Source organism: Caloenas nicobarica, chromosome 2 (genome assembly GCF_036013445.1).
Source record: "Caloenas nicobarica isolate bCalNic1 chromosome 2, bCalNic1.hap1, whole genome shotgun sequence".
NCBI classification, from domain to species: domain Eukaryota; kingdom Metazoa; phylum Chordata; class Aves; order Columbiformes; family Columbidae; genus Caloenas; species Caloenas nicobarica.
This window is the reverse complement of record NC_088246.1, coordinates 54563628-54591355: the sequence shown is the minus strand read 5'-3', so window position 1 is coordinate 54591355 and position 27728 is coordinate 54563628. Positions and strand designations below refer to the sequence as shown.

The 27728-nt window shown below is 43.2% G+C and overlaps 1 protein-coding gene across 2 annotated transcripts in view; it reads left to right on the top strand.

The window, feature by feature from the left end:
- The window catches only part of ITGA9 (integrin subunit alpha 9), a 226059-nt gene that overhangs the window by 11130 nt on the left and 187201 nt on the right, over positions 1–27728 (top strand). For both annotated transcript variants that reach the window (XM_065629502.1, XM_065629503.1), the window contains exons 4-10: positions 5965–6088; positions 14640–14707; positions 17003–17132; positions 18685–18770; positions 21365–21433; positions 24673–24810; positions 26977–27082. In XM_065629502.1, coding sequence (XP_065485574.1) covers positions 5965–6088; positions 14640–14707; positions 17003–17132; positions 18685–18770; positions 21365–21433; positions 24673–24810; positions 26977–27082 — 721 coding nt within the window. The remainder of the gene's footprint in view (positions 1–5964; positions 6089–14639; positions 14708–17002; positions 17133–18684; positions 18771–21364; positions 21434–24672; positions 24811–26976; positions 27083–27728) is intronic.

Below are 27728 nucleotides of genomic sequence, written 5' to 3'. Positions count from 1 at the left end.
TCATAAAGAGAGCTGGGCAAAAACCTTCCTAAACTGCGTGGGTTTATAGTGATCAATAGATGTCTGTGTTTGTGTCCACGGTTGGGTTCTTACTGTCTGCCTGAGTCTGTCTGAAGGAATTTTAACTGAAATTAAAAAAAAAATTGCAACAAAATGTTGTGCATGGCACACGTGGCAGGCAAATCTCAAGCTTGGATCAGAGTAACCCTGACAGAAATCTAATTCTAAACAATGCTGTTTGGGAGTTGGAAACTGGCAATATGACCCCATCTTTCCAGTGAGATAGGGGGTGCCTTGGTATGTGGCACCAAACCGTCACAAAGCTGCAAGTGAGAAAGATCTTGTACGATGATTATGGAGCCAACCACCTGTGTAAGGCAAGTGGGCAAAGCTGCTTCACTCAAAGGCATTTTTCTTAATATGTGCGTAGAGTCCCAACGCTTACACCCCAAGTCCTTGCACACCATCTTCCCCGTGGGGGAGCAGGTGGTTTTTATACCTTTTCGCGATAGTACTGTGGTATTTTTTCTGAATGTCTCTTTTGGTGTACAGCTTGCCAGTGCTATAGAGGCTGGCCGATGCTTTACTTGCCTTGCATGCTTTAAATGTGTTCAGCACTGGAGGAGGAGGGGGAAAAAGAGGGTCATAAATAAAGTACACTGTAAACATCTACAGCAGAGCACAAAATTAAGGCACTCATGCTAGAGTAAGCAATTAACGTATTCATGTTTCCTGATCTGTATGTGTGCTTCGAGTCCTGTGTAACAACTGAGGAGTAACTTGCACTGATTAGGGTATCACTGCCTTGAGACAGAGCATCCTCTCCATTTCTAGTCATCAGGCCAAACTAGACAAATTCTTGTCCCATTTTTGGAAGCTAGCACATATACTTTTTTAGACAATGCTGAGACATATTTGTAAAAATGGTATCTTAAGGATAGTGTGTCTTTTTGTATTTTGGTTCAAAGGGTAACAGGTTGCAGCTGGTGCTTAGGTGTCATCTACCTAGACAGAAGCAGCAAAGGAAGGCAAAGCTGGTGGGGAAAAAAGCCGAGGCTGGGGCTGGTTGCTTGCTGGCTGAGGGGAGCCTGCAAGGGTGAGAGACGTGGGCAGGCCGTGAGGGCTTAGATTTGGACTGAGGTGATAGAAATTTTAGACATAAACCGGGTTAAAAGCAAAATGTAGCTAAAGTAAAATGCACAGCTGGTGGTTTGCTTATTTCAGTCCGGCTTAAGCTGCTAAATTGTCTCCACAAGTTACACTGGTTTAAGGCAGTTCTAAACCAGCCTTCTGACAAGATTGCACTGCCCTCACCAAGTAGGTAATGTCCTGATGCTTGAGGATGTTTAAATATCTAATTCACATTGATATTTATCACCAAAGCACTCATTCTTAAAGTACTAATCATATATCTGTGCACATCTGTGTGTAGACAGAGCCTGGAATGAAGGCATATGGATTCCTTCGTGGATGCAAAATACCTGGCTGTTTCAGGGCATTGTTACTCTCTATTTTGAGATAACCTTTTAATGAAAAAGATTTGTGACTTTCCCCTAAGCAGGTGGTTTTTAATACATGTGCCCTTCTAATTTTAATTTCTTTAGAATGTGGCTGCTCTTCAAAGGCCCTATGAGAAATCGGTGTTCTCAGAAGACACATTGGAATGTGTATAGCTGTATCTACCGACTTTTCACTTTTTAATGGAATTACTAGCTAATTCTCATGAGTTATTCCCTGTAGTTAGGAGCGTGTGCACAGTCTATATTGTCAGGCATTGCAGCTCTATTTACTGCTTCTCTTCCAGGGATTCCTTTAAGTCAGGGTGGTATCTTTGTGGTCAATAGCCCTGGATAGATTTTTTTTTTTTTTTGGTGGCATAAATACGAGTAGTTGCTTTTTAAACCCGTGTGAGCTATTCATGCTCTTGATGCCCTGTGTTAGAGGACTTAGTCCCACAGTTTAACTGTGGATTTTACAAAGAAGTTGTTGCTTTTGCTCTGAAACTGTTTAGTGGCTTAAATTTCTGTCTTATCAGCCTTCCCCAATCGCCTGATAAGTGTACCAGCTTCAGTGGAAAGGGGCGGTTGGGAAGGTGAGGAGAGTGCACGAGGGCTTTAGCTGGTATTTGGTAAAAAAAGTGGATTCTGTTTGAGCTCTTATTGTGCCAGGATGTTGCTGAACCAGAGTTTTACATTTCTGTGATAGACTAAATAGAAAAGCATAGAATGATGAGGATTTAAACAAATGAAGAAGTAAGATTAGCTAGAAAAGTTCTGAGTTTGTGGTTCAGTGGCTTCCTGTCCTCGGGTATGCTATCAGTCAATATTTACATTCATTTAAGTGCAGCTGAGATTGCCAGCTCTTTCCAAACTGAAATGGCAAAAGTCCTCTTCTTACTTTTGTTGAAAGAGGAACCAGGGACAGTGCATTATGATTTGGAGGAAAGCCATGTCCTTCAGTCTTCTTTCTAAATACCTGCCACATCTGTTATTTACTCTGGTTTTTTAACAAGTGTTGCTGTTTTTCATAGAAGTAGTTGACTTATTGGCACATGCAATGATTGTGTGTGTGTCTGTAAAAAAACCAACCAAACAAAAACCACCAAATGAACCATCAGGTCAGCAAAGCCAAAGGCCTTCTAGGGAAGAGCAAACCAGAAGTGGTCTGACAGTAGCACGTTAAAAAGGTCCCTTGTTTGGATTCTGACTTTAGGAGTCAGGAGAAGGCTCTATAAGGACCATGCATTCAGTTGGGGCACTCAGCCTCTGGAGTGAAGCCTGGGGTCTCTCCCGTTGCTTTTCTTATGGTGCAAAGCCCATGGCTGTCACTCAATACGCAGAACAGCAAAGTGCCTGCAGTTCTGAAACAGCCTATTCATTATATTGTGGTAACGCAGTGTCTGCCATCAACAGAGACCATTGTGTGCTTTGTCCAGAAGTGTTTTATTTTGCTTCAAGGGGTTCTCATCCTTTCTCCCCTGTTCCGTAGTAGAGCTGGAGCTTGTGCCCTGGCAGTGGCTGCTGAGCACCAAAAGCATGCTGATGGCTTCTTCATTGCACAGGGGCCCACCTATGGCTTGCATCTCAAAAAAAGGTGCATAAGCTGTCGGTTGTTTGCAATCACTTCAGGAAAAAACCAAAACAAACAAGCAAAACCACCACAGAAAAACCCTCTTCACAGCATCAGATTCAGGTGACTCATCTCTGTTCCCAAGACTCTTTAGTCTTGGGAATGTGCCATCAAAGAAGGAAGGCTGTAGCCACCTTTGGTAGCACATCACCTTGCCTCAGCAACATTGACAAATGCAGGGACCGCATACTGTAACCCAAATAAAGGTTTGTGGGAAGGCAGGAGAACCAAAAGCAGCTGTGGACCAGCTTTGCCATGGCTGGGAGACAAATGTGCTGGTTTCCTGGCTGCAGAGAATGAGTTTCAGGGAGGAAGAGGAGTTGCTGAACTCCTGTCCACTGGGAAAGTGTCAAATTCTACAGCTGTGGCATGGGGGTTTCTGGAGAAGCCCCCACTGAGATAATTGAGGTGGAGCTCACCTCTTGGAGCTACGGTTACAAGCTGCCTGCAAGCTCAGGCAGTCGGTGGTAAACGGTAGTGTGCCTGAATACACAACATGCTGAAGGAGTGATCATTAGAAAAAACAAACAAACCAAAACAAAAAAATAACAACAACAAAACAACCAACTGACAAAAAAACCCACCAAACCAAAAAACCGAAACAAAATAACAACCAACCCAAACCCTAACAGATTAGGTTAAGCGTGCTCAGAATTGCTAAACTGAGCCCACAGCTTCCAGTTGATTTTGAACATACTTCTTAAGCAGCAGCTCCTTTTTTGTTTTATCTTTCTTGGCTTCTGCACCTCGCTCCTGACCAAAGCCTCCTGCTTGTGGTGAAATGCTGCTGCTCTCCCTGGCTCTGTCGTTTGTGCTCCCCTGGGAGAAATTAGTAGGTTAATTTATGTGAGTCCCTTGCAGTTTCCAAGATACAAAATGTCAAGGAATTTACGATATCACAATCCTTTATTTATCTTTCCATAATTTTAAAAAATACTCCTGGTCTGTTTCCATTTGAGTTTGTATCCGGAGTTGGAGGTTGACTTGAATGTCGCTTTAATGGTATGTGTCTTTATGGTACTGTCTTTAAAAGGGCTGCTCGTCTGTGTATTTGTGCTCACAGCACAGATCCGTCAGGAGAGAAACTATTTCCTGGTTACTCTGAAAACAAGCATTTCACGTGCTGGTTTTTTGTTGCTGTTGAATTTTGAATGAGTGGTGCATGGGGATGAAAATCATAGCTGAATTTCCTTAAAGCACATCAGGGAGTCCTCAAAGCTGCTCTTTGCAGGACTCCTCACATGCATTTGTGGGGAGTGTCAGAAGCATCCTTCGTCTCATGGGTGGTAGCCAGTGCCATGCAGTGTGGTGTAGAGCTGTCCATGGCCCCTGGAGTCCCTCGTTATCCCTCTGTGATACCCATCTTCAGGAGATACATGCTTCTCCTTGAGTCCTGGAAGTCAGGAAAGCAGTAAATACCAGTCTCCAAATGGAGTACCACTAAGAGCAGAACAGGCTTTTGCACAACTGGTTTTGCTCTGTTTCAGTTAAAAAAATGAGTGCTGTTACCCTTTTATGTCTTTCTGGGGTTAAAGATATGGGAAGGGACCTGTGTTGACTGCTGGATTGAATTTTGAGCTTCCCGATGGTTGATACACTTCCCAGGCCCTTTGTTGGATAGGTGACACAAATATGCCTGTCTTATGGATATATTTTTTAACGATGTTGAGATGTTCCCATGGGCAGCTCTGAAGTGCTGACACAGAAAAGTGGGGTAGCACAAGGGGAAGAAGGCAGAGGATGTCTCATCTGGGGAGGATAGGGTAAAACATGGGGATAATGAAGTGGGCTCATGCAAAGTTCCCGGGAAAAGTCAAAAGTATGTGGAGGAGGTGGTTTGTAGCATAGCGTCTACGCTGTTCACATGGGACCAAGCCTTAAATGATATAAGTTGACACATCTACACTGACTTCGGTGACTTAGACAAGCTGGAGATATGGTGCACCATGTGCTTGAGTTCAAAGCCCTTGCTGTTTCACATTTCTTTTTATTCCAAGTAACCCTTCAGCATCAAGCAACTTGTGGTTTTTCTGGCAGCAATTCAGTGCCAATTTTTGGAGCAAATGAATTCTGAGAAGGTGTGAACCAGGCTCCGCATTGGTTGTATGTGTGCCTGTTTTTGGCAGTGTACTGAGCAAGTGTCCTGGTGAGACCGGTTTAGCTCTTGTTTTGCAGGGTGATCTTATTCTTCACTCCGATCACTGCAGCTCATCTGCACCTTGACTGATGTTGCCATTCTTCTTCCCACAAAATCTCTGGCATTTTCACTCAAATTCATTACCAGTAAGCAAAGCCCATCTCATCTGTCAGCAGAAACAAAGCTGCCTTTCCTAGTGAGACAAGCCTTTGACTCACACATACATCCTCTGGTGGAATAACCTTCTGATATGGTCTTAGTAACATTCTGAGTCTTAGCATCCATTCTGATCCTCTTACGTGTGTTCTCAGTGTCTTTATTCCTGTTTTTTCCCTGTTTTCTGGCTTGGCTGGGTTCTTTAGTTAGCTTTAGTTAGAAATGCTTCACTAGCCATGAGGATTCATATACAGTGAGAGATCTTGACATCTCCAGTGTGGGTTCTGTCTTGCTCTGAGGCTTGCTGTTTTCCTAGTTGTGCACACAACTGCGATCTGAGCTGCCAGGTCAGACAGTGTCATGAGCTGTGGAAGATAACAGCGAGAATATACTTTAATTAGAAAGAGTGGGATGTAAGGAGAGGAGAATGGGATCCTGAGCGGAAGGTGATGCTGAGGAGTCCTGTTCATGTGTGCCCTGCCTTGGTCGGAAGGCTCTTCTGTGACTCTGGGTCAATAACACGTGTGATATGATCTGTTTAGGCGTGTGCGCACCGCTGGAAAAACATCTACTATGAGACAGAGTACATCCTGCCCCATGGCTTCTGCAACATCATTCCCCCCAACCTGCAGCCCAACGGGAGAAAGCTCTTGCCCTGCTATGAAGGTAAGGAATGTGGCAGCCAGGAGCGGGGCTCACCTCCATCGCTACTCTCTCATTTTACAGCTGCCATGTTTTCCCTTTATTTTCAGAACCATCACTACTGATTTTTTGGGGTTTTTTTTTGGTAGCATATACCTGGCACAGCTGTGGTGGCAGTTGGGTTTTGGATGAAGTTGGGAGAGTGACACAATGACTGAACGGGTTCTGTGACTTACTGTGCATGTTTGTGCTTTATTAGAGGAATAATGTGTTTCTGAACTGTGTTTTTGGGACAGCAGCTCTCTCTTCTCTTGCATGAATAATCAGTAGATATTGATCTGAGTTTGGCCTCTCATGACTCGCTGTGGCACAGGGTAAAAATCCTGAATTACTTTGCAATTGGGGACCAATTTGCCCAGTTTATAGAAACACTTCCATTTTTGTGTTGCAATTTATCAGAGGACTAGAAGTGGGGGAAAAGGGCTGCTTAACACTTTACTTGCTTTATGGAACTTCTGTGGCAGTTTATATTAAACTGCAACTGTGTTTCAGCTGCTGTAAAGTGTCTTGGTCCCTGTTTGGATCCTCTGAAGTTCTGGGTTTTGGGTGCACACAGAAGGGGGGCTCCAGCTCTCACCAGTGAGTGGCTGCACCTGTTGGTTCTGCCACAAATCCCAAGTGTCAGCTTTCTAATTTTCCAGCTCTCTGGTGCATGTAAGATACTTGCACCATGTTTCCTTTCCTAAAGACCTCAGAAAACAGTGTCTCCTTGGCCAGGAGCAATTATAACCAAATAACTAAACCAGAGGCATGAGTGCGTTGTTAGGAGGAAGATAGGGTATCTCCTAAGATTTCCTGGTCTTCAAGGAAATATGTAGGGGAAAGCACCTTCTTGATTTCTCCTGTCTGTCCTGGGCATTTTCCTTGCCCTCTCGCCTGTAGGAGGCTGGGGAAGCATAAGAGTTTGGAGGCCAATACACAGCATGGTTTGTTGTGGGCCAGACCTCTGGTGTTACTTATTTATTTGCTTTTATTCATGTCCCCGCTGCCCAAAGTTGGCAGCAGCCAGCAGCTGACTTGCTGCTGACATGAGTAAGTGGGAGAGGGATAAGGCAGTGGATGTCCTGGCGAGTTTCTCTGCTGCTGGCGAGTGGCCGTGTCCCAGCTCAGTGACCCGTGATACCAGCTCTGTGATGGAGCTGAGTCTGCTCCATGCCCACTCTTTCTCCTGGGGTGGCTCCTCACCTCTCTCTGGGCTTTGCTTGGGGAGCTGCCCCCCCAAACCCACACACTTTCTGGAGACATCATGCGCTGAGCATTTCCCAGCCCTGAAATTGGTCGTTATTTGAAATGCGAGAGGTTTCGAGTCTCTTGACGCAGCCATGCCAGCTGCTCTGTCAGCAAAATCAGGATAAAGACTCACACTGAGATAATGCACTGCAAATCATTCAGTATTAACTTTATGGTCAACATGCACATGTGGGGATGCTGCTGGGGCTCCTTCTGAGACCGTGTCACTGCTCCTGTCCTGCCTTAAAAGCGGCTTGCCTGAAGCTGTGGTAGGGAGGTGGTTTCTGGAAGAGATGAAGCGCTTGTATTTTTCTGTGCGTCATGTCTTCTGAGTAAAACTGCTGCTAATCTGACAGGATATTTGCCAGGAATTGCTAGAAAATAGAAATGTGTGGGCCTAGTACACGCAGAGCAGCCAGTGGAAAGTTGGCAGGGCTGGTGCAGTACAATGTTGGCTTAATTTCACTCCATGCTAGAGTGAAAATTGGAGGTTTGGGATTGATTTTCTGCCCCCTCATCAGGTGTGAAATCACAAAGTATCACGAGGGATCGCTGCATTTATTTACTCCTGGATCTTTTAGGTTTCAATAAAACAAGCTCGGAGAGAGATAACCATGATACGTCATGCAGAAGGATTCATTGTTTGACGTTTGCTGTGAAATAAGATTGCAGTTGTCCTTGTAACTTTTTTTTTCTTCACTTTCTGGAAGCAGCAGCAGAAGTTCTCCTGCACTGACACTGAGGAACAGCCCAAAGGGGGGAAGCGGCAAGTCTAATAGGGATAATAAATGTGGTGCGCAATGCAGCTGAAGTGCTGCCACACCACGAGCCTCTGTGGCCATCGCCAGGAGGCTGCCAGACCTGTGGCTGCAAACCCTGCGCCAGGCAGCGTGCCTTTGCCTGCCGAGTCCCGGCCTCTCGCCTTTCTCTGGGACTTGCCGTGCACAAATAGGTGAAGGCAGTGGCGTACTCATTTCCAGAAGTCCCGTCCTTAGCGCAGCTGAGGTGATAAGCCCTGTCAGAGGCTGGTGCGGCTGCATGGTCCACAACCAGAGCTGGCTCTCACCTAACTGGCAAAGGGTACAGGCCAGATGAGTGCACGTCAGTCTCCATCCATCTCCGTGTGTGTGTGTATATTCACCTTGAGATGGATTATTAGCTTGTATAACAGAAGTCTTGTGCCAGAAAGGGAGAGGAGTCTGACCTTGGGACAGACGTACTTAATGCATACAGTATGTTTTCTCTACACATAAAGCACTTAATTATTAAAGACAAAGGAGGAAATGGAAATTTCCTGACTGGATGGTAGTGGTGCAACAACACAGTAGTCTCAATCCATCTTATTCTTGTCTGGCTTCTCTGAAAGGGCTGACAGAAGTCTGGAAGCGATTGAGAGCTAATGAGAACAGCAGCAAGCCTAATAGTTAAACGCAATCTTTCTGAGTAGGAACTAATCTGGTTTATATGAGCTGGATGTCCTTTGTGGTATAGCTGGCGTATGGAGCCATGGTCTTCCAGGCAGTGCTTTCACTTGTTTATTTTTCCCATAGTTTTAATGACTTTCTGGAAAAAGGAAGCTGCCTCTTCATCCCCCCACCCTGATGCATTCAGTTTGCAAAGAAGGGTGGCCGTGTCTACTGCGGGAGGCAGCCCAGCTTGTGTGTAGAGCTGGGATGGTTTCCTAATCCTCTGCGGTAGAAGTTGGTGGTGGAGGTGAGGAAGACCGATGGACTCTTTGGTTAGTAAATAAGGGGAACAGCACACACTCATGTGCCTCGCCTCCAAAGGGATAAGCAAGTTTTCCCACATGGTCCAGACCACATTTGGTTTTCTGGGAGCCATGAAAACATCCCTGCTTTGTGGTGAAAACCCAAACCCACAATGCTAGGTCAAAGATTGCTGCTGTTTCTTCTGGCATAGTGAAACCCTGTCAGATAGGAAGAAAGAGGCTTCCAGTGCAAATGATATTTCACTGTAACTGTCCACTTTGCTTCCATCTGTGAAGACAGTAGATACAGGATTTTATTGCACTCTGGAGCTTATGCTATGTGATGGCATTGAAGTTTGCTTAGAGACTTTAGAGAGTCTTGCTCAAACAAGTAGTTGAGGATCATTTGCCCTCAGAATCCTCACACATGACAGCTTATCCTGTTTCTTTGTGTATTGTTTTATCCAATTACTTCTTCCTCAGCCTTACTTCTCTTATAACCCAGAATCATCATGGCTACAAACCACTACCATCTTCTTCTCTTTTTGGTTCATGTGTTTATTCATGGCACATCTTCAAAGTCGCAAAGGCAGCCACCTCTTCCAGACTCAGCCTTGTCTTACTGTTTTGTTATCAGCTGTTGCCGCAGCAGTTAGCTTTGTGGCTTGTGGTCTGTGTAATTGGGGGTGCACAGCAGTCTGTGGGCAGATGGGAAAGAAGTGTATAGACAAAGGATCTGTTCATGACAGCAGTTATTGCCTGGAGCTATGCGGAAACTACCAAATCCACTGTATGCAGTATTTAAACCTCATGCAAATGCTGCTATTCAGGTGTGCAAAAGCTGTGAGCTGACGCAGTAAGTGCACGGTTTCCTGCTGGTTGATCGTTCCACTGCATTGATGGGTGAATGGACAGATGGCAGTGTCATACATGTGACAGGTGTCACTGCCGTGCACTGAAGTGGAGATATTATGGAAGCAATCTTGGTTTTCATGCCTTTTGACTTTATCTACTGCTTGTGAGAAGCAGAGCAGCTCTAGGGAGGAGGCAGAAGCCTGTGGGGCTGAGATGTGGCAGTCCAGAATGTGACAATCCAGGATGTGAGTGGTAGCTGAGAGCTGTGACCATGGGTGCATGGGTGGAAGGAGACCTACTTGACACGCGGGGAGGGGTGGGGGGAGCCGCATGAAGGTGGGAGTTAGGTGGGCTGATGAGGAGGGTGGTTTTGTGCTGAAAGGGTTATGCTGGAGATCAGGACCTCAGTGTCCATCTGGTCTGGGCTGCTGGCTCCCTGGGGAGGACTGCCTCTGTCTGGATCCCCCCAAAATGTGGTGCCAATCTCTGCTCTGTGTCAGTGGAGGTTTAAATGCTCAAATAGACTCAATATCTGGAGTGTTTTGGCCTTTGTTCTTCTGTTTCCTCTTTCAAAATGTCACTAAAGCTGTTTTGTCTCTCAGAAATGTTAGGAAAAGAAGTTAATTGGCATGCGTGGTGTGCTCAGACCCCATAATGATAAGATGGAGTCTTGATACCTGTAGGAAAGAAGGACAGTCATTTCTTCGCATTGTTGCTGTATGTCACGCCCTGCTACTGTAATGAATCCGTTTATTCTTCTTCTGTAAGCTCTATTTTTTTCCTGAGAAGTATTTTCAGATATTTATTCAAGTCAAAATGTTTTGATGTCTTTTCTTTAGTTCACAGAAGCACTGGTTATATCCAAATTGTGAATTAAATTGAAATTCCCATCTATTCACTGTTACAACCAGAATGTAACTACTTGTTTAAGTGAAATAAGGGCCATTAGTTCTAGCAGTTTTGCCAAAATAAGTGACTTAAAAAACACTGAACATTACAGAAAGCCATGAACAGTGTCTGTAAAAGTACCCTATTTCCCTGAAAATAAAACCTACCCCAAAAATAAGCCCTAGAAAGATTTTTTTCAGGATTTTTTGAGGATGCTTGAAATATAAGCCCTACTTCAAAAATAAGCCCTAGTTACAGTTCATTAAAAAAGTAAATTTAAATCGTGTCCAGGCAGCTATACATGTAAAAAAGTAAGCATCTTTTGGAGCAAAAATTAATATAAGACCCTGTCTTATTTTTGGGGAAACAGGGTATGAGCTTCAGTGAATATACCAACTCAGTTTATTACATGACCATTTAAACTACCAAATCTTTCCCATTCCTTAGGCACTTTAGTTAATAATCATTTGATTAATTTAAAGAATAATTGATTTTTCATTGCCTGACAATGAAAACAATGTATGTATTTCTGTTCCTTTTCTAATATGTATATTGCTGATTAAAATCAGCTGTGTTGTGTCGTTGGATGTTGGGGCTTTTGTTTCAAGTTACGTCTTGATCTGAATTTGGTGCATTTTTTTTAAAAAAAAAAAAGGTAGACAAAATTATATTATAATAAAACAATGCTGTGAATTCAACATATTTTTTACTTGATTGGAGAAATGGTTTAATTTTTGTGCATGTAGTGTTTTACTGGAAGAAAATCCTCTGTTTATCCTAAGGAATGAAATAATTTTGCTTATTTGTTAATCACAGCTGCATTAAGCTACGGATCCATCTACCGCCCTTGAATGGCTGCCTTCTTCCATTGCTAAAGCTACTGCCACTCCTTCTGCCGTCCTGTTATGGTTTTGCGTGCCCTTGGTTTTAATTTTCAGCTGAATTCGGGGGACAGCTCGTGTGAACTGGATCATTTGGACTCGCAGCTGTGTGTGGACGGGACCTCTTGGATGGCTGGAGTTATGTGGGGTTTGGAGATGTTCAAGCCTCACCCAAGCCTACGGCAAAGCTCTGTTGGCTGGGGAAGCCGCCATTGTGTTTGAGGCTTTTTATGTGTTGTTGAATCATGAAAAAATCGTGGCGGGGAGGAGGGGGGAAAGTGCTGGAAAGCCTGTTTATAAAAGAAGACAAGAAGAAATTTGAAAATGCCAAATAAGAAACAAGTTTTATTTGCCTCTCATCCTGCACTGAGGATGCACCCTGTGGTTATGTCGTTATTTGCCTGACCTAAACCTTTCACTGTCCAAGTTAAATACCGTCTGGCAATTTTTCTTTTTTATTTTAAAGCAAATTGAGCTGTGCGTTTTTTGAAGGAGACGCTTAAAGAAACCGTGAACCAACCATAATAGAATTTTGTAGGGAAATACGACATTTTAAATCCATCAAATTGTCAGTAAGGCCTACTTGAAGCAGTTGTTTAGGGGCATGACACAGAGAGCCATTGAGGTGTGCTCTCAAAAGAAATATCTGTGTAAGAAATCCTCTCTTCTCAAGTCCCAGATGAGGGGCCCTTTTTGGCTTTTAAGAGGCTGTGCCCTGGCCTGGGTCATGAGTAAAATGTAACAGGGACCACGGCGCCTAGTGCCTAAAGGGAGGGTGGGCGCTGTGGCCTTGTGGTGGGCTGGGGCCCATGGCTGTGTGGTCCTGGGTGGCTTTTCAGGCAGGCACGGTGCTCACTTGTGCTGCTTGAGCATCAACCTAAGCCCCTTTATCCCTCCATTCAAAAATTTTAAAAAAAAAAGGTATCCTGTAAGGTGGGATTTAAGAAGGCAGTCTCTAAAGCCTTGATCTCTGGTATTACAAAAGCCCCCCGCCAAGTTTAGGAGAGAAGGCCGAAGGATAACTCCAGACCTCCAGGACCACAGTGGCCAGTGGCATTTTGTTCCAAATTACAGTAAGTCAAGTGCAAAACTGGGAAGAGGCAAGGCCTGTTCATACTTCAGTACATCATGAGAAGGTAAAAACCTTGGCTGGAAGTGAAAACATCTGAATGGGACGGATGTGGAACTTGCTGCATTTCATCTTATGCAAGGGTGGGAATCTAGCCATAGTGAAGGCAGGGCCTTTAGGACATGCACAGCTTTATTTTTCAGGAAATGCCAGAGGGAGAAACCTCATCTCCTTGGCTCTCTGAATAAAAAAAGTTCATATCAATAAACAATTTTTTTTTTTCCCAGGCAAGGAGTGCCTTGATCTGTGAGAGACTCTATGTGGAAAGCTAGTGATTCAGAGCCGCAGCACTTTCTGAATAGCCATGAGCAAATATGGGCTTCGTTTCTCAGCGGAATTGTTGTCAAGCATTCCCACGAGGAAACCCAAGTCTGCTTCTGGCCCTCCAGCTCTGCTGGGACACACATCTGCTTTGGCAGGACCCTGCCTCAGCCAAGGGCGTTAGGCATTTGGGCTGTGATTTGTGGATCAAGTCACTGTCCTGCGTGGTGTCTCCAACTAAACCTTTCCCTGTGCAACTGGTACGACCTCAGCAACTTGCTTAAAATCCGAGAGTCTTTATGATGTTAGGAAGATACTATATATAATTCGTAAAGGGGGAATGTAGTTGTGTGTGTATGTGTATAAATATGCACACACTTTTGAAAAAATTATATGAGAAGGCAGCAGTTTATAATTAATTCCTTTTGGTCTTCAATAAGATAAAATGCAACTCAGAAGAAACTTGCTCTTGCTTGTTTCCAAAGAGACAAGTTGTTCATTGATTTCATTATTTTTTTATCATTTAGCAATGAGTTAATGATGTTTACTCGGAGGAAAAAAAAAAATCAAAATTACCAGGCTATATGGTGAATCTTTTTGGAGCCTGAATTACTGTAATATACAGGAAGTGGCAATATGCTGAAGCTGGACACTCATTAGTATGGTAAATATTGGAAAATAATACTCTAGAAAAAATCTGCAAAGGTTCTGATCCAGCTGTAAGTTTGAAATGCTCTTAAACTCAAAATGTGTGGATTAAGGCAGGAAAGTGATTTTCTTTTTTTTGCTTCTTCCTCTTTCCTCCCTTGCCCCCAAACTTCATGTGTTTCTAAAAATTTTTTGTTTTTCCTCCTCTGCAAAAAGATAAAGTAAAAATTCCTCAGGTTTGACAGAAGAAGGAGTTGCTACATAAAATACACAAACAAAAACTGTAGTGGTGCTGGCTGGGTCCCCTGTGAACTGGGAGATCTGAGCACGTGGCCATGAAAAGCAACAGACCTGAGCATCCCTGAGATGAGATCAGTGTCTGATCACTTAGAAACACAGTGTCCCCTCCTCACTTGTCACCTCTTTCTTGGTGCCAGTGTGTTCAAGCAAAAATGTTTATGGGGTCTTTGGTGACTGTCATTGAAGTGGGGAATCACTTATTCCTCTGAGGTAGTGACAGGCCTGGGGATTAAGACTCTCGGTGCGGGGTCAGTGGCACACAGGCATGGGCATCACCTTTCACTCCCCTCCCTCCCAGGCTGTGCAGGTCTAGCTGCTGGAGGCAGGTGCATTTGCTGATGTGCCATTATCAGGGTGATGCGGCTGCTGTGTTCATCACGTTACTGTGATACTGCTCACTTAGCCGCTCCCTAGGCAGCATGCTGGATGTCCCCCGGATGATTTCAAGCCACTCACTTCACCCCCGATGTGGGTGAGGATGCTGCCATGGTGCACATTGGTGGCACATGCAGCCTGGGAGCTATGCGTGCTCTTGAGGCTCTGCATGCTCAGTTGGAAAGCGTGTGCTGTGCCAGGGATGGCCACAATTTATTTTTTTTCCCTTTTCCCATCCAGAGTACAAGAAGAAGTATGGGGAGGAGCACGGCTCGTGCCAGGCAGGAATTGCAGGCTTCTTCACCGAGGTGAGCAGAACCATGTACACAGCAGGGGTGAGGTTGGTGAACAGCTCTACTGCCGCATGCCCCAGGAGAGGAGCCCCGAGGATGGCTTGGACAGCAAGCTGAGCACTGAGTATGGTCCCTTCCTGCCAGAAAAAAACCTTCCTGCCTTGTCCGGCCTCCCGGGTGCCTGCCTCTTGCACAACACCTGCCCGCTGGTTCATACATACGTGCGTGTGTCTCGAGATCTGTGCATGAGAACTAATGAATTAACTCTGGGAAATGTCCTCAGGGAATATTTTTATTGTGTACATCTTGCATAGAGATATTTCTGTGTCTAACGTTAACTCTTTAGGTGATGATGTAAAGAAGTCCTTCCTGAACAGATTTATGTATGTGCACATGTAGATATATGTATCCATATGAATATATACATGCATATGCACATACAGAAACATACATAAGATAAATACTTTATATATTTTTTTTTCCCAGTTCTGTCTCAGTTCTGTATGTGAAAAAATTGAAGAAAAAATAGCATGGTAAAATACATGCTCCAGAGCTGTTCTAAATACCAGACCATATTCTTTACTGGACAGAAGTCTTTCAGCCATGTTTTAGTTATGCCAAGGATGAATTTGTTTCTTTATGTTTCAGGGTTGTTTTTTTAGTAGTTTTAATAGTTGTTTTGTTGGTTTTGTTTGTTTTTTTAAGAAAAAAAACCTATTTCAGTGTCAGGCTCCTTTTAACTGTAATGTCAAGTATATACTCACTCCTAATTACATATGCACTGGTCTGCAGAATTTATTGTCCAGGCTAATACAAGCAAAATAAAGGTGTCCTCTCTGAAATGGCAGAAGGTGATTTCTGAGTAAACTGGGATGGCAGGTGACGTTGCCACAGTGGCACTGTCTGATAAGTGGATGTTCAGCCAGCAGCAGCTGTTTCCTGGCTTGTCTGCTCTCTCCAGCCTGTTTCTGTTCCCATGCTTTAAATCCTCCTTTGCTACCCTCGTTTAAAAGATATCTTTGAACTTTCAGTGCTGCAGCCCGATGGCAGCTTACTGAGCAGGAAACGCAGATAAATGGCTTTTTGGGTCAAAAAGTCAAGCCCCTACCATATATTCAGCACTCCTGATGGTAGTCATTCCTGCCAGTAAATGATCCCTTGACCTCAAGGGCATGGCCCCTCCCAAGGAAAAAAACTGTTGCCAAGCACGTCCTGCTCTTTGATTTGGTTTGCAGTCCTGTCCCCATAGTCTTATTAGGAAAATCCCTTGTTTAATATCTCCCCCCGACTGGAACTGGTCGCCCAAAGGGATCCTGAGCGTGGGAGTGTTTTCCCACAAGGGTGGAGTTTGCCCATGGCCTTGCATTGAACAGAGATGTGAGGCAAAGCAGCTGTCCTCATGTCTCCTCCAGGGATGGAGAACTTACCTAGGCTTAATACTTCCCAGGCTTAATTTGGTCCCTTGCTGGAGATATTTAAAGCCACGTCCAGGAGCGAGGTTTCCCTGCAAGGATGCTGGATGTTTTTGGGCAACATTTTCACAGTCTCTCTGGCATGTGAATGTACCTTTGATTTTGATTCAAAAGCATTATCCATGAGCATCTATCTTTGGATGCTGGATCAAGCTTTGCCTGATTTCTAGGGTTTTAAAATCCTGAATCATGCTGGGTGTCTGTAATGAACTACTGCCAGGGTGTCTCTCAAAGAGCAGAGCGTATCTGATGACAGGGCAAGGCAAAACGTTCCAACCATGACATAACGCACACTCTGCTTGTTGAGTGCATGGCAGCTCTTTAGCTTCACATCTTTAAAATCAAAAAGCTTTGTGCTGTATCCTTCATGATTGGTTGGTGTAGCGTATCAGCCAGCATTGGGGCATAGTCATAGCTGAGGGGTGGGTCTGGGTGTGCTGGGTTGCTTCTGTCACTTGGTGAAGTTCTTCAGGTCTTCTGGAGGATGGTTGAGAAATGCAGCAAGTGGAGAGAGATTTTTGGGAGGACTGTGTTAGCACAAGTAAGTTTGATGGTTAGTAAGGCTGAGGAAGTCTTCCATTGAAGCAGCAGAACAGCCAAGCAGAAGTGGGCCATGAAAGGGGAGATCATGTGCCTCTAGGGTATGTGCAGTGACCTCCATGTTTGGGAAGAAGGATGCTCTCTACATGCACACAGAATAGAGATTGTTATAGACAGACTTATAACTGGTGTTTTAATTTAATGTCCTGTCCCTTCTCCATTACTGTGTAAAGCACAAATTCTTGGTTTGATTGTTATTTCTCTTTTTCTCCATACCCTTCTGTTTTTCCTGCTGTAGGAGCTGGTCATCATGGGGGCACCAGGATCTTATTATTGGACAGGAACTGTCAAAGTACTGAATCTCACTGACAACATGTATTACAAGCTGAACGACGATGCTGTGATAGCCAGGCGGTACACATACCTTGGTAAGCAGCTCTCTGGTGCTCACTGTGGGAACAGATCAGTCTAACGACATATTTCAAGGCTTTGATGTTATAAAGTTGTGATGTATTTTTATGAAAAGCATGAACAGAAGAACATCTGAATTAGAGTTACTTACCTGGAAAGAAATATAAGCAAAGAAGCAACCAGAAAATTCCATTGTTGTTTGCTTGTTTTAAAAAAAAACTTTCAATTTTTTTTGACTAATACAGAAAATGCATTTCAGCTGAAAAGCAGCTTGGATGGTAGTGGGCCTCATTCATTCCTGCATTTGCCCTTTGATGGACAAAATATGTGTCATTTGTTAGGCTGCATGTCTGCTTACACCTGTCTTTAAGATGGATACAACGCATTATTACAGAATGTATATTCAAGATACAAATTTATTTCAACAAAAATAGCACCATGCAAGTGAGTCATTGCCAACAGAAGGAGGTTGTGAAAGGATTTGCTGTAGGTTTGAAATATCTTTAACTCACTTGATTTTACTTGCTCTAAAACCAGCTAATGTCCCTAAAATACTTAAAGGCTTGAGGCTTGCACCTAATCCCCAGTGCCTAGGACTGTTGAGACCTAGAAGGCATTTCAAACAGTCAGTAGTTTGATATTGTTTGACTAAAGACTCGCACTGACCTCTCATTTTCCCTTCAACCTTTAGCCTTAAAAAAAATACCACTTGGAAGATACTGCTTGGTGATAGCTGAATTAAGACTGTATATATACATATTTGAGGACATAAATATGTTTTGCAACTGATAGACCTGAATTATAGTGTTTACCATGTAGACAAGAGCCTCATAATTTACAGCAGAAGAGCAAGGCAAATCAAGACATCCTTAGAAGGAAAGCACTCTACTCATCTTTAGTTATTATATATCTTTTTAATATGTCAAATAAGACTGAATCTTTGATCTCCTTTTTTTAAATACACTCTTTCTTTCTTTGATCTATGCTCCCATTTTTCTTCTTGCCTAAACAAAAATCTTTTTAAGCCATTAACTTCTCTGACCTATTTGCCTACTGTCCTCCACTCTCCTCACCCCCGCAACGAAAAAGGCACATAATTTTCCAAGCCTTCCTGGGCAGTGTTTTTAGCCAAAAGAGGACACTTCTCTCTGGTTGATGTGGGACTGTTGCTCTTTGATGTGATATTCTCTCTGTAGTGATGTGGTCTCTTTGTGCGTGTGTGCCTGTTCCCGTTTTACTGCATCCCTTTCAGGACTTGCGGTTACCGAAATGCTCCCCGTACCCTCTTTGTGTGTCCTTCACCAAGTTCGACGCACAACTCTTTCTTCTCTCAGCTTTTGGAAGAGTTCTGGAGGGTGTACTGTCATTTCCCACTGCCACGAGCTCTTGAGCTGAATATTGGCACATCCTGAGCAGAATGGTTGAACTCTAACAACGTGCAACCCGGGAGGAACAGTGAAACCCAACGAGCATGATCCAGCTGGCTGACCTGTTTCTCAGGCTCTTCCCTGGCTTGACTATTTATTTATTTCCTCTCTCCTCTCTCACCCCACCCCATCTCCCACTCAGGATATGCGGTGACAGCAGGTCATTTCTCTCAGCCAACTACCACGGACGTTGTAGGAGGAGCTCCTCAGGATGGAGGCATCGGAAAGGTGCGGCTTTTTGTCAAACAATAATGTGGTCGGATGCAATGGGGCAAAAAAGGTACTACTGATGCAGTTCCCATGTGTCTGAGAAGCCAAGAGATTTTTGCCTACAGGCTAGTTTTAGAGCACTGAGCAGGGGAGAGCTGAGGTAGTTTGATGAAGTCGTCAAATTTTCTCAGACTGTCTCTCCTAGTGCCTCATATCCCTTACCCCTCTCTCTCCCACTCAATTCTTACAACAGTTATTTTAACAAGACACAGGCAACATTTCTTTCATACTGCTTTTGTTTAGGATTTGTAACGTATAGGTATCACTAAAACCTTGCCTGGAAGTGAAAAAACTTGGAAAAGAGAGTTTGTCTTCTGCTTGTTTTCTTCATATGTTTGACTGTTTCAGTATTTACTTCAGGGTAGCATCTCTAATAGCATGAAAAGCCGTTTACTAGGCGATTTGATGTCCGTCTTAAAACTTCATAATATGTTGATGTTTAGTGGATTAGAATCTGGGTTTCTGCCAGCTGTACTTAGAAATCTTGTTGACAGTCTCTTGAGAAGGAAAAAAAATAGTTTTCCTGTAGGCATACATATGTTCAATGTCCCAAAGATGTAAGCAAGTGAATGGCAAGGCAGAGATGGCTGGTGTTCCTGTGCTGAGTACCCAGCTGCTATCAGGGGAGCCACGTGAAGGTGAGCGCTGCGACCCTTGTATGTTTTTGAACCAAGGGTAGAGGAGTGGGAGTAGGGAGAGGGAGAGAAGGGATATAAAGGATCTGCTTTTGTCCCTCTCCCTTCAAAATACGATCCTTTCAGGACCTGTTGCCACCATATGCTTGAGCAGAGATGTCCTGCAGCCCCCTTCCATCTTCTTCCCCCAGCTCTCCTGCTCTACAGAGACATGATACGTAGCTGAATCATAACAATAAGGAGCAAGAAGTCTCCATTACCAGCAACATTAGCCCTTGATTTAGGCAGATTATTTTTTGTAGTATCCCTGTCCTAATGGGTAACAGCACAAATGGGGAAAATGGCATCAAAGTAGAAGATGAACTCGGTACATATACCTGATCTGGCGTGACTAGGACATATGGGATGTTGTAGCAGTGCAGTTGCTACTGAGCGGACATGCACGTGGTAAAGACATATTTTCCTTATCCCAGGTACTCTGTTACGGCTGCTGCAATGCACCTTCCTTCCGACCTGTTTTCCCTGTGGAACAGATTTAATTTCTGTACAAGGAGGGGGGAAAAAACCAGCTGCTAACATGAGATCCATGAGAAAGCAGCTGGCCCTATAGTTGAAGACTACTGTGGCAGTTGCAAAAGCTCCATTATTCTCCCTTGGCATAGGATGTGGGTAGTGGGAACACATGGCAAAGGGGCAGTAAGAGATGTTGAGTAGAGGACATTACGCTAAGCAGTCCTGTTGTGCTTTCCACACTCTCTAATAAGCTAATCCTTTCCACTTCCCTGATAGAAAGTGGTTAGCATTGTCACACCCTTTTCACTGAAGGTAAAGCCAAGATACTTAATGAAGCTGAGTCATTTTTCCAAAGTCACCAAGAGTGTCATTAGTTAAGACTGGGTTTGGACTTGTAACACCTGGCAACATGTTCTCACTGCTAAACAAGCCACTGCGAAACCTAGGGAGTCCTTCATGTCTAGAGCAATTGTCTGCAGTAAATCTGTGCTGTGTTCTTGGCTGAAAACAGCTTTGAACTCTGTCTCATCACCTATTAATAACTCACCACAAATTCAACTATGTTAATTGCTTGGCTCTGCTACATGGCCTTGGAAGTAAGGGATCCTCTGTCCTGCAAACTGCATGAGCACCTGCTACGACGGAGCCTGACAAATGCTAGAGGAGTCTCAAACGCTGCTGGAGCCAGCCTTTCTGTCAAAGAGAGTCCTTTTCTACAATCTGTGTGTTTTACGTCTTCAGTTTTGGTACAAGATCTGTTATTGAACTTGCATCAATACTATTAGCCCCGAGATTTCTTGGTAAAACAGTTCCTCCTGTGGAAAAGAGCGGAGAAAACATAGTGGACTATGTTTTAATAGTTTTCTGATTTACAGATTGTTTCAGACAGAAACGGTGCAAATGCCTTGGGTGGTCCAACTGGGGTTGCCACTCTGACCTTTGCTAAAGCATCATGAAGCTTACAGTGCAGTATGTGCCTGCAGGTGTCCCTGAGCAGGGAAGGCTGGACAAGGGAAGAGGAACTGGGTTATTGCCTTCTCAGGCTTTTGCCCTTCTTGTTTCCAGGCAGTCTACAGGTGCCACTTGTTTGAGAGTTAGAAAGTTCTTTTACCAGGTGCTTTTAAATACTTACATGTGCACATACATGCGAGCACCAGAAATGTAAGTGACAACATACTATTTAAGCATTTCTCGTGATAAGAGGCCTGTGATTCATCATGAAAATGGAGATCTTTATGTTTTGTCTTTCGAAAGAAGACTGAGAAATAAAGTGGTCTTGAAACTGGATCTTAGCAATAGCCATGGTCATGATTGTGATTTAGATGTACCAAGAAAGCACTCACGTTATACAATTATGTGCTTCATAGTTAGTATTGGTTAACTTTTTTTCCTTTCACTTTTCAGGTTTATATTTTCAGAACAGACAGACGATCAGGCTCTCTAATAAAGATTTTTCAGGCTTCAGGAAAAAAGGTGAGATTTTATGTATGTGTGTTTTCTTTTAAGGAGTGAGAAGAGTAAATAATGTCTCAGAGCAACATTTTCATTCTGCTGCTTCACAAGTTGTCAAGCAAATTCTGTTTCTTCTCATCCTCCTAAAATACCTAAACCTATTGTACAGACCAGCCTTATACCCTTTCTCCTGTAGTGGTTGTGACTACAAAGTCTGCCCAATGCCCATGTGACTGAAATGTAAGGTCTTGCTGAACATTGTGCTAGTGGTTCTCTTTAGCCTTACACAAACATAGCTGCAACTTCTGCTGTTGCCTTCAGAGATGTGGGACATGGGATGCCAGTTGAGCCTAGATGCAGAGATTTCCTCTTAGTAGATGTTACTGGTAGATGGTGGTAGCCTGGAGCTTCGTTTAATATACAAAGCCCCAGTATGTTTTCCTTTGTCCTGCTGTGACAGGGATGATTAGAGTTATACTGTTTTGTGGAGGAGCAGCTTCATTGACCCAAGAGATGATGATTTCCCCCTTCTTGCCATGAATCAGTCCTACATTTTGCTCTAAGGACTGCTGTCTTAGAGCTGACATCCCTTTCCCCATGAAATCTAGTGAATGTTAGTGAGATCCAGCTCCCCCCATGTGATGCTGGGTTTGAGTGGGGAGCAGCTTGTGTTCTTCACTGGGGACATGCTCAAGATGTGTCACAGGGGAAATGAAGTGGACGGTATGTCCAGATATAAGTATCAACAAAAAGATGTCTTATTTGGGAATAATGCAGTGAGGAAATGATACTCCTTACCTGGAGTTGCCTTGTGTTCTCCTGGAAGGAGAGGAAATAACAGGAGAAAAAAGTTGCTGGTGGCTTCTGGCTCTAGGAAGACCTGCCACTGTCAGAAGGATCTAGTGATAGTCTGTATCATCAACTTGGGAGTGTTAGCATGTTTTGTTATTTTTTCCCAACAAAACACAGTTGCAGTCTTTAAAAACATGCCTGGAATAGAGGAAAACTGCAAGAATGTGTAGGTGTATAGTGCGACTTGTATTTTAGGGCCTCTCCAAAATTTGCCTTTCTCTGCACTAGCAGAATTGCAGACATCTTGAAAGGAAAAGACCTCCCAGTTCATCCAGGGCATCTCCTGTGTTTGATTGCTTCCTGTTCGTTTCTTTCCCTGTTGAGTTTTAAACGTCCCTAAGGATGTACTCCTGGAGAACTATTCCTCAGCCTAATAAACAGAGCTATCAGGAAGTTTCCAAGTCTCAGCCAAAAACTTTCCTTTTTTCAATTTAATTGCACTATTCTTATATGTAACTTAACTAATCAAGTATTTACATCCTTCAAGTACTTCTAAGCTGTTATCTCCTCCTTCCCCATTAATGTCTGTCTTCTACAAGTTCTCTACAATCCAAACAAGAATTTTATTTTAAAGAGGAGGCCATCCTAAATTATCATTTCTTTTTTTTTGTGATTGAAATATAACCAGACTTGCTCAGCAATGAGCACTGCCTGGAAATGAGCGCTCACAAAATGCTGTCCTTCCCAGTGGTGTGAAAGTTCATTGCACTCTCATTCTTGTTAGACAGATGTTAAAATCAGTCCAGTTTCTTCCTTCCCTTTTTTTATTGCTGGAGGCTGAACCAGGAAATCAAATGCAGACAAGAAAAAAGAAAATGCAGTGCCTTGTTACAAATGTTTCGTGCACAAACTTCAGGTTCTCACAGCACCCTGAACTCACCCATGCTGCAGACGTACCATGTTGCAGTTGGGTAAATAATAGCCTTTCCCTGAAAACTGCCTGAATACATAGTGAAATGCTTTTCATAACTTTCGCTCCTTACCCATGAGAGATTTGTTTTAAAATCTTAGTGGATTAAAAAAAATAAACAAATAAAAAAATCCACGAGGGAACTTAAGCTACAAAATAACTGGAATCAAATGATGTTTGAGGTCTGACCTTAAACCCACACAAACACAAAAATCTGAACTACAAACTGAAACTCTATCCTTAACTCACCCTGCTGTATATATTTAGCAGCTTTTAAATCTTACAGACTGCATGGAGTAGAGTTGCTGCTGCCCATCTCCTAGCGTGCCTGGTAGCTCTGGCTTGTGCATCTAAACTTACCAGGCATGGAAGGCTGTGGGTCAGAGATCCCCAATGAGGAATGTAAAAGCATGTGAGAAATGTGATTCATTCTTTATAACCTAAATAATTATTTCTGTAACCTCAGTTTTTCATACTATGTAAAAAGCTCTCAATTTCAAATAAGAAGTGGTATCTTTTAATTTTTCCTTTGGAAGTTGATTTTAATTTTGAGGTGGTGGTTTGTAGTTGGTCTCAAAGGGAATGCCTTGTGGTACCTTAGCAGAAGTGGATGAAATAAGGGTGGAATACCATTCTTGCTTTTGGTTTCCTTTTTGTGTTTAAATGTGATTTGAAATGCATAATGTGGGTGCCAGCTGGGAGATTGTTAGCATTTAATGTTAACCCATATCAAAAATTATGTAATGAAATGAATATATTTCTTAAATTTAAGCAATTCAGTTTTATCAAGCAATAATACCTGGAGATTGAAAGTGGCTTAGGGTTTTTGTGTAGGAACTGAAAAGCTTTTATTGAAGGTCCTCTTTCTGTGCTAACTCACCAGCCTGTACCTGAGAGGAAAGGCTATGATCAAAACCCACAACCAGTACTGGTATTTGAAGGTGACTGATATAAATAGACACAAATAGAGCAGGGGAAGGTAGTTCACAGTCAAGAGATAATTTTAGATGCCTCTTTTCATGGATACCCTCTCCTTTGCCTATTTTTCTTTTTTCTTTATTTCTTTAAAGTATCCCCAGAAGATCTATGGTACTCAACTTCGGGTCTCTTTAGGAACTCTGGCACTGGGCATGAGTAATCAGTGGCCAGATCTTGGTTTGGGAAACTTATTTCACTGCTCCCTGGTTTTAAGCATTTGACAAGTGAAAGCTAGTCTAAGAAACCTCTTTAAGTGTCCCACTTAAGCATGTCCCAGAGTATAAATTTTATTCTGTTAGTAAAACGTCCAAGCTGATGCACTGTTACAGTAAAGTGTTTAATTCCTGCCGGAATTATCCTCTAAGCTTTCTTTTGTTGGAGTGCTCGTGATTGATAAAGCAGCAAGTCATCATTTGAAATTAAAAAAAACAAACCAAAACAACAAACCGAACACCTAAATGACTTCCTCCTGTGTGTGGGCAGATACTGAATGCTTTGTTGTGACTCGGCTTGGTTACAGATGGGCTCTTACTTTGGCTCCTCCTTATGTGCAGTTGATCTGAACTCTGACGGGTTGTCAGACCTGCTGGTCGGAGCACCTATGTTTTCTGAGATCAGAGATGAGGGTCAAGTCACTGTCTATATCAACAGAGGAAACGTGAGTATCTACAGGAGATGACTTGGTAAGGGATGAGGGCGTGGGTCTGGGCAGGGTAACGCTAATGTCCTTCCAGCACTGCATGTTGAAACCCCATGTCTCAAGTAGTGGGGCTCCGGATGTCTCTAGCAGAGCATGAAGTCACGGAAAACTCATCTGGTATCATGGTTTCCCAGACACCAGCCCACATTCATCACAGAGCTGTGAATCTTTCGAGGAGGTCTGGGAAAGTGCCTGGTTTTATGTTGAAACTTTGTGGTATTTGTGGTTTTACATGAATTTGATGCCAAAACCAAGTTAGAGTCAGCAGCTTTGACTGAGTTTCCTTTGTGTTTTGGGTGGTCACAAGGACCTACAAATGTCTGGGGATTTAGGAGACCTTGTGAAGAGAAACCAGAAATTGAATTCATGTTACCTTTATATTGTGCCCCATATATAGACTTAAGGGAAGTTCTTATCAGCTTGTATGGTCAGATTTTGCATGACCCAACAACCGTCTTGGAAAAGTCAATTAAGACTTTTCTTGCACAGGCAAAACAAGATCATTCTTACGTTGTATTTATAGGAAAAGAATGGGTTTTTTAATGAATTATTAAAGATTTAATGTTCAGGCCCCAAACCTGCTGTCTCAAAGGAGGAGTTGTTATGGACTAAAATGAAATTGGTTTGCTTCATCAGTATTTTGTGGACTTTAATATATGGTGTTTGTTTATGTTAGGCTTAAGATTCACTGCAAGTGCTATAGGCAGCATTTGGGACAATTCAGAAATGCTTTTGGTGTAATTTTATTTTCTGTTTTTGCTCCTCCCTTAAATGAGCTTTACTTTCTCAGTTTGATCCAAAGGTTGTCCACTTCTTGTATTGCAGTGTTGCTGCTGGGTCCTCAGGATAGGGTCCAGAACGCCAAGCTGGTAATAGCCAACATAGTTGGCTAATAGCTCACAGTGAGAAGGTCCATGAGTTAATTTTTTATCTTTTATAAAAGTCAAGGAGCTAGTAGGAGTTTTCTTATACTTCTGCAGCAAGAATTGCTTGCAGGAGCAATGGCTTGCAGGATTGTGGGTTTTATTTTGGAGTCTGAACATTTTAAAGTGTTTCATTCTGCAAATACCATTGCTTAAGAGGTCGTTGCAGAGGATCAGAGAAAACTGCATTATAATACAAGCAGCATAGTGATGCTAGATTTAACATGCTTATATTTTCCCCTTTCCTGTGAGGACTGCAAAGAAATGAGTTGCACATACAGGCCTGCCTGTCTCCTCTCTGTTGTGTTGCAATTTCATTATGCGGGATTTTCTTAAAGTCAGCAACTCCCTGCAGCGAAGAAAAAGATTTTATTCCGTTCCAGAGGGCAGTTTACTCTCATTCACAAAGGAAGCAAAAACAAAACAAAACAACCCTTGAGGTGGGTACAGAGTTGGATTGCGTAACAAAATTTTGTTTTCTTGTGGAAATGTTCCTTTCCCCTTGAGGAAAGTCTGCAAGAAAATAAAGCTTATGTATCTGACCAGAAAGTGGGTGGGCAAGAAATACCAGATCCATATAAGGCTTTTCATGGCATAGGAGTACAAAGCTACTTTATTCTGAACTTTCCTCTGTCTCTTTATTGCATTAAGTCCCTTTCCTTATTTTTCATTTCAGAAGGGTTTATGGGGACTTCGCTTTAATCCTGCTGTCCAATACTTAAAAAGTTTTTCACATCCAGTTGCGTAAATGTTCTTTGCTTAGGGGAAAATTCTGCTTAAATTGCTGGGGTTTTGCTGAATAAGCCTGGACCGAGGATTTCACTCCTCAGGTGTAATCTGCCAGTAGAGCAAACTTTAGGCTGTTAAAGTTTAGGCATCTGAAAACCTTCATGAGCTCACCAAGCCCTGTGACTGCGTTTAGTTACATCAAGTTACTGGTTAGTTAATTTAGCATTTTAGTTATATCACTCATGCGCTCTTTCCCCCCCGCCCCATTAAAACTAAAAGATAGAAGATGGTTAAAACACAAATAAATTAGATTCTTGGTGCCCAGGCAATCTGTGTGCAGTGGGGGCAAGTGTTAGACAGCAGCCCTGCCCCAGGTGCTTCCTGCAGTGTGTGAGCAGCTCCCGCAGGGAGGGCTCACCTCACCCAGGACTTGTGCCATTTCCCTGACCTTGTTTTATTTCCTACTTGCTAGGGAGTGCTGGAAGAGCAGCTTGTCCTGGACGGTGACAGCGCCTACAACGCACACTTTGGGGAGAGCATGGCTGCCCTTGGCGACATCGATGACGATGGCTTCCCAGGTTGGTGCAATTTCCTCCTGGGACATTTCCCTCATGGCTTTCATTGCTCCTTCTGGACCCAGCCAGCAGCTGGGCTCATGCTAAGGATAAATGTGCTAGCATGTGATTTGTCTGCTAAAGCCTTTTGTAGCTGATTGTCCTCGATGTGGATTTAGTCCATGTCCATGCAGCTTGCAGCCCAGTCTCATTAACATTGCTTTGCTTTCCTTGCTGTTGCATTTTTTTCTTCCCCATATGGTTTATAAAAGGCTTTAGATACCCACGCCCCAAACAAAACTGAAACCTATTTCTGACTTCTTTCTTCTTTCCCATTTTCTTATGTCTTCGAGACTTTCGAGTTTTGTTGACATAATCGCGCTTCTTATCTTGAAGTGTAATTATGAAGTAGGTCCTCACTCCTGATAGCATATACTATATTAATAATTTCTCTCCTTTGCTTTATTCTACCCCTTTCGCAGGGTTCTCAGTGTGAGGCCTCATGCTGTGATAGCAATAGGTGAGAGCAAAGGGTTGATGCTGTCACTTTTTCTGCCCATTTCTGGCAGCGCAGATTAAGGACTTCCAAACAAAGGCCAATTTACTCAGTGTGTGGCTGGATTTATTTCTTCCAGGCCACGTAGCGCACAGTATCCCATTAATCCTAACC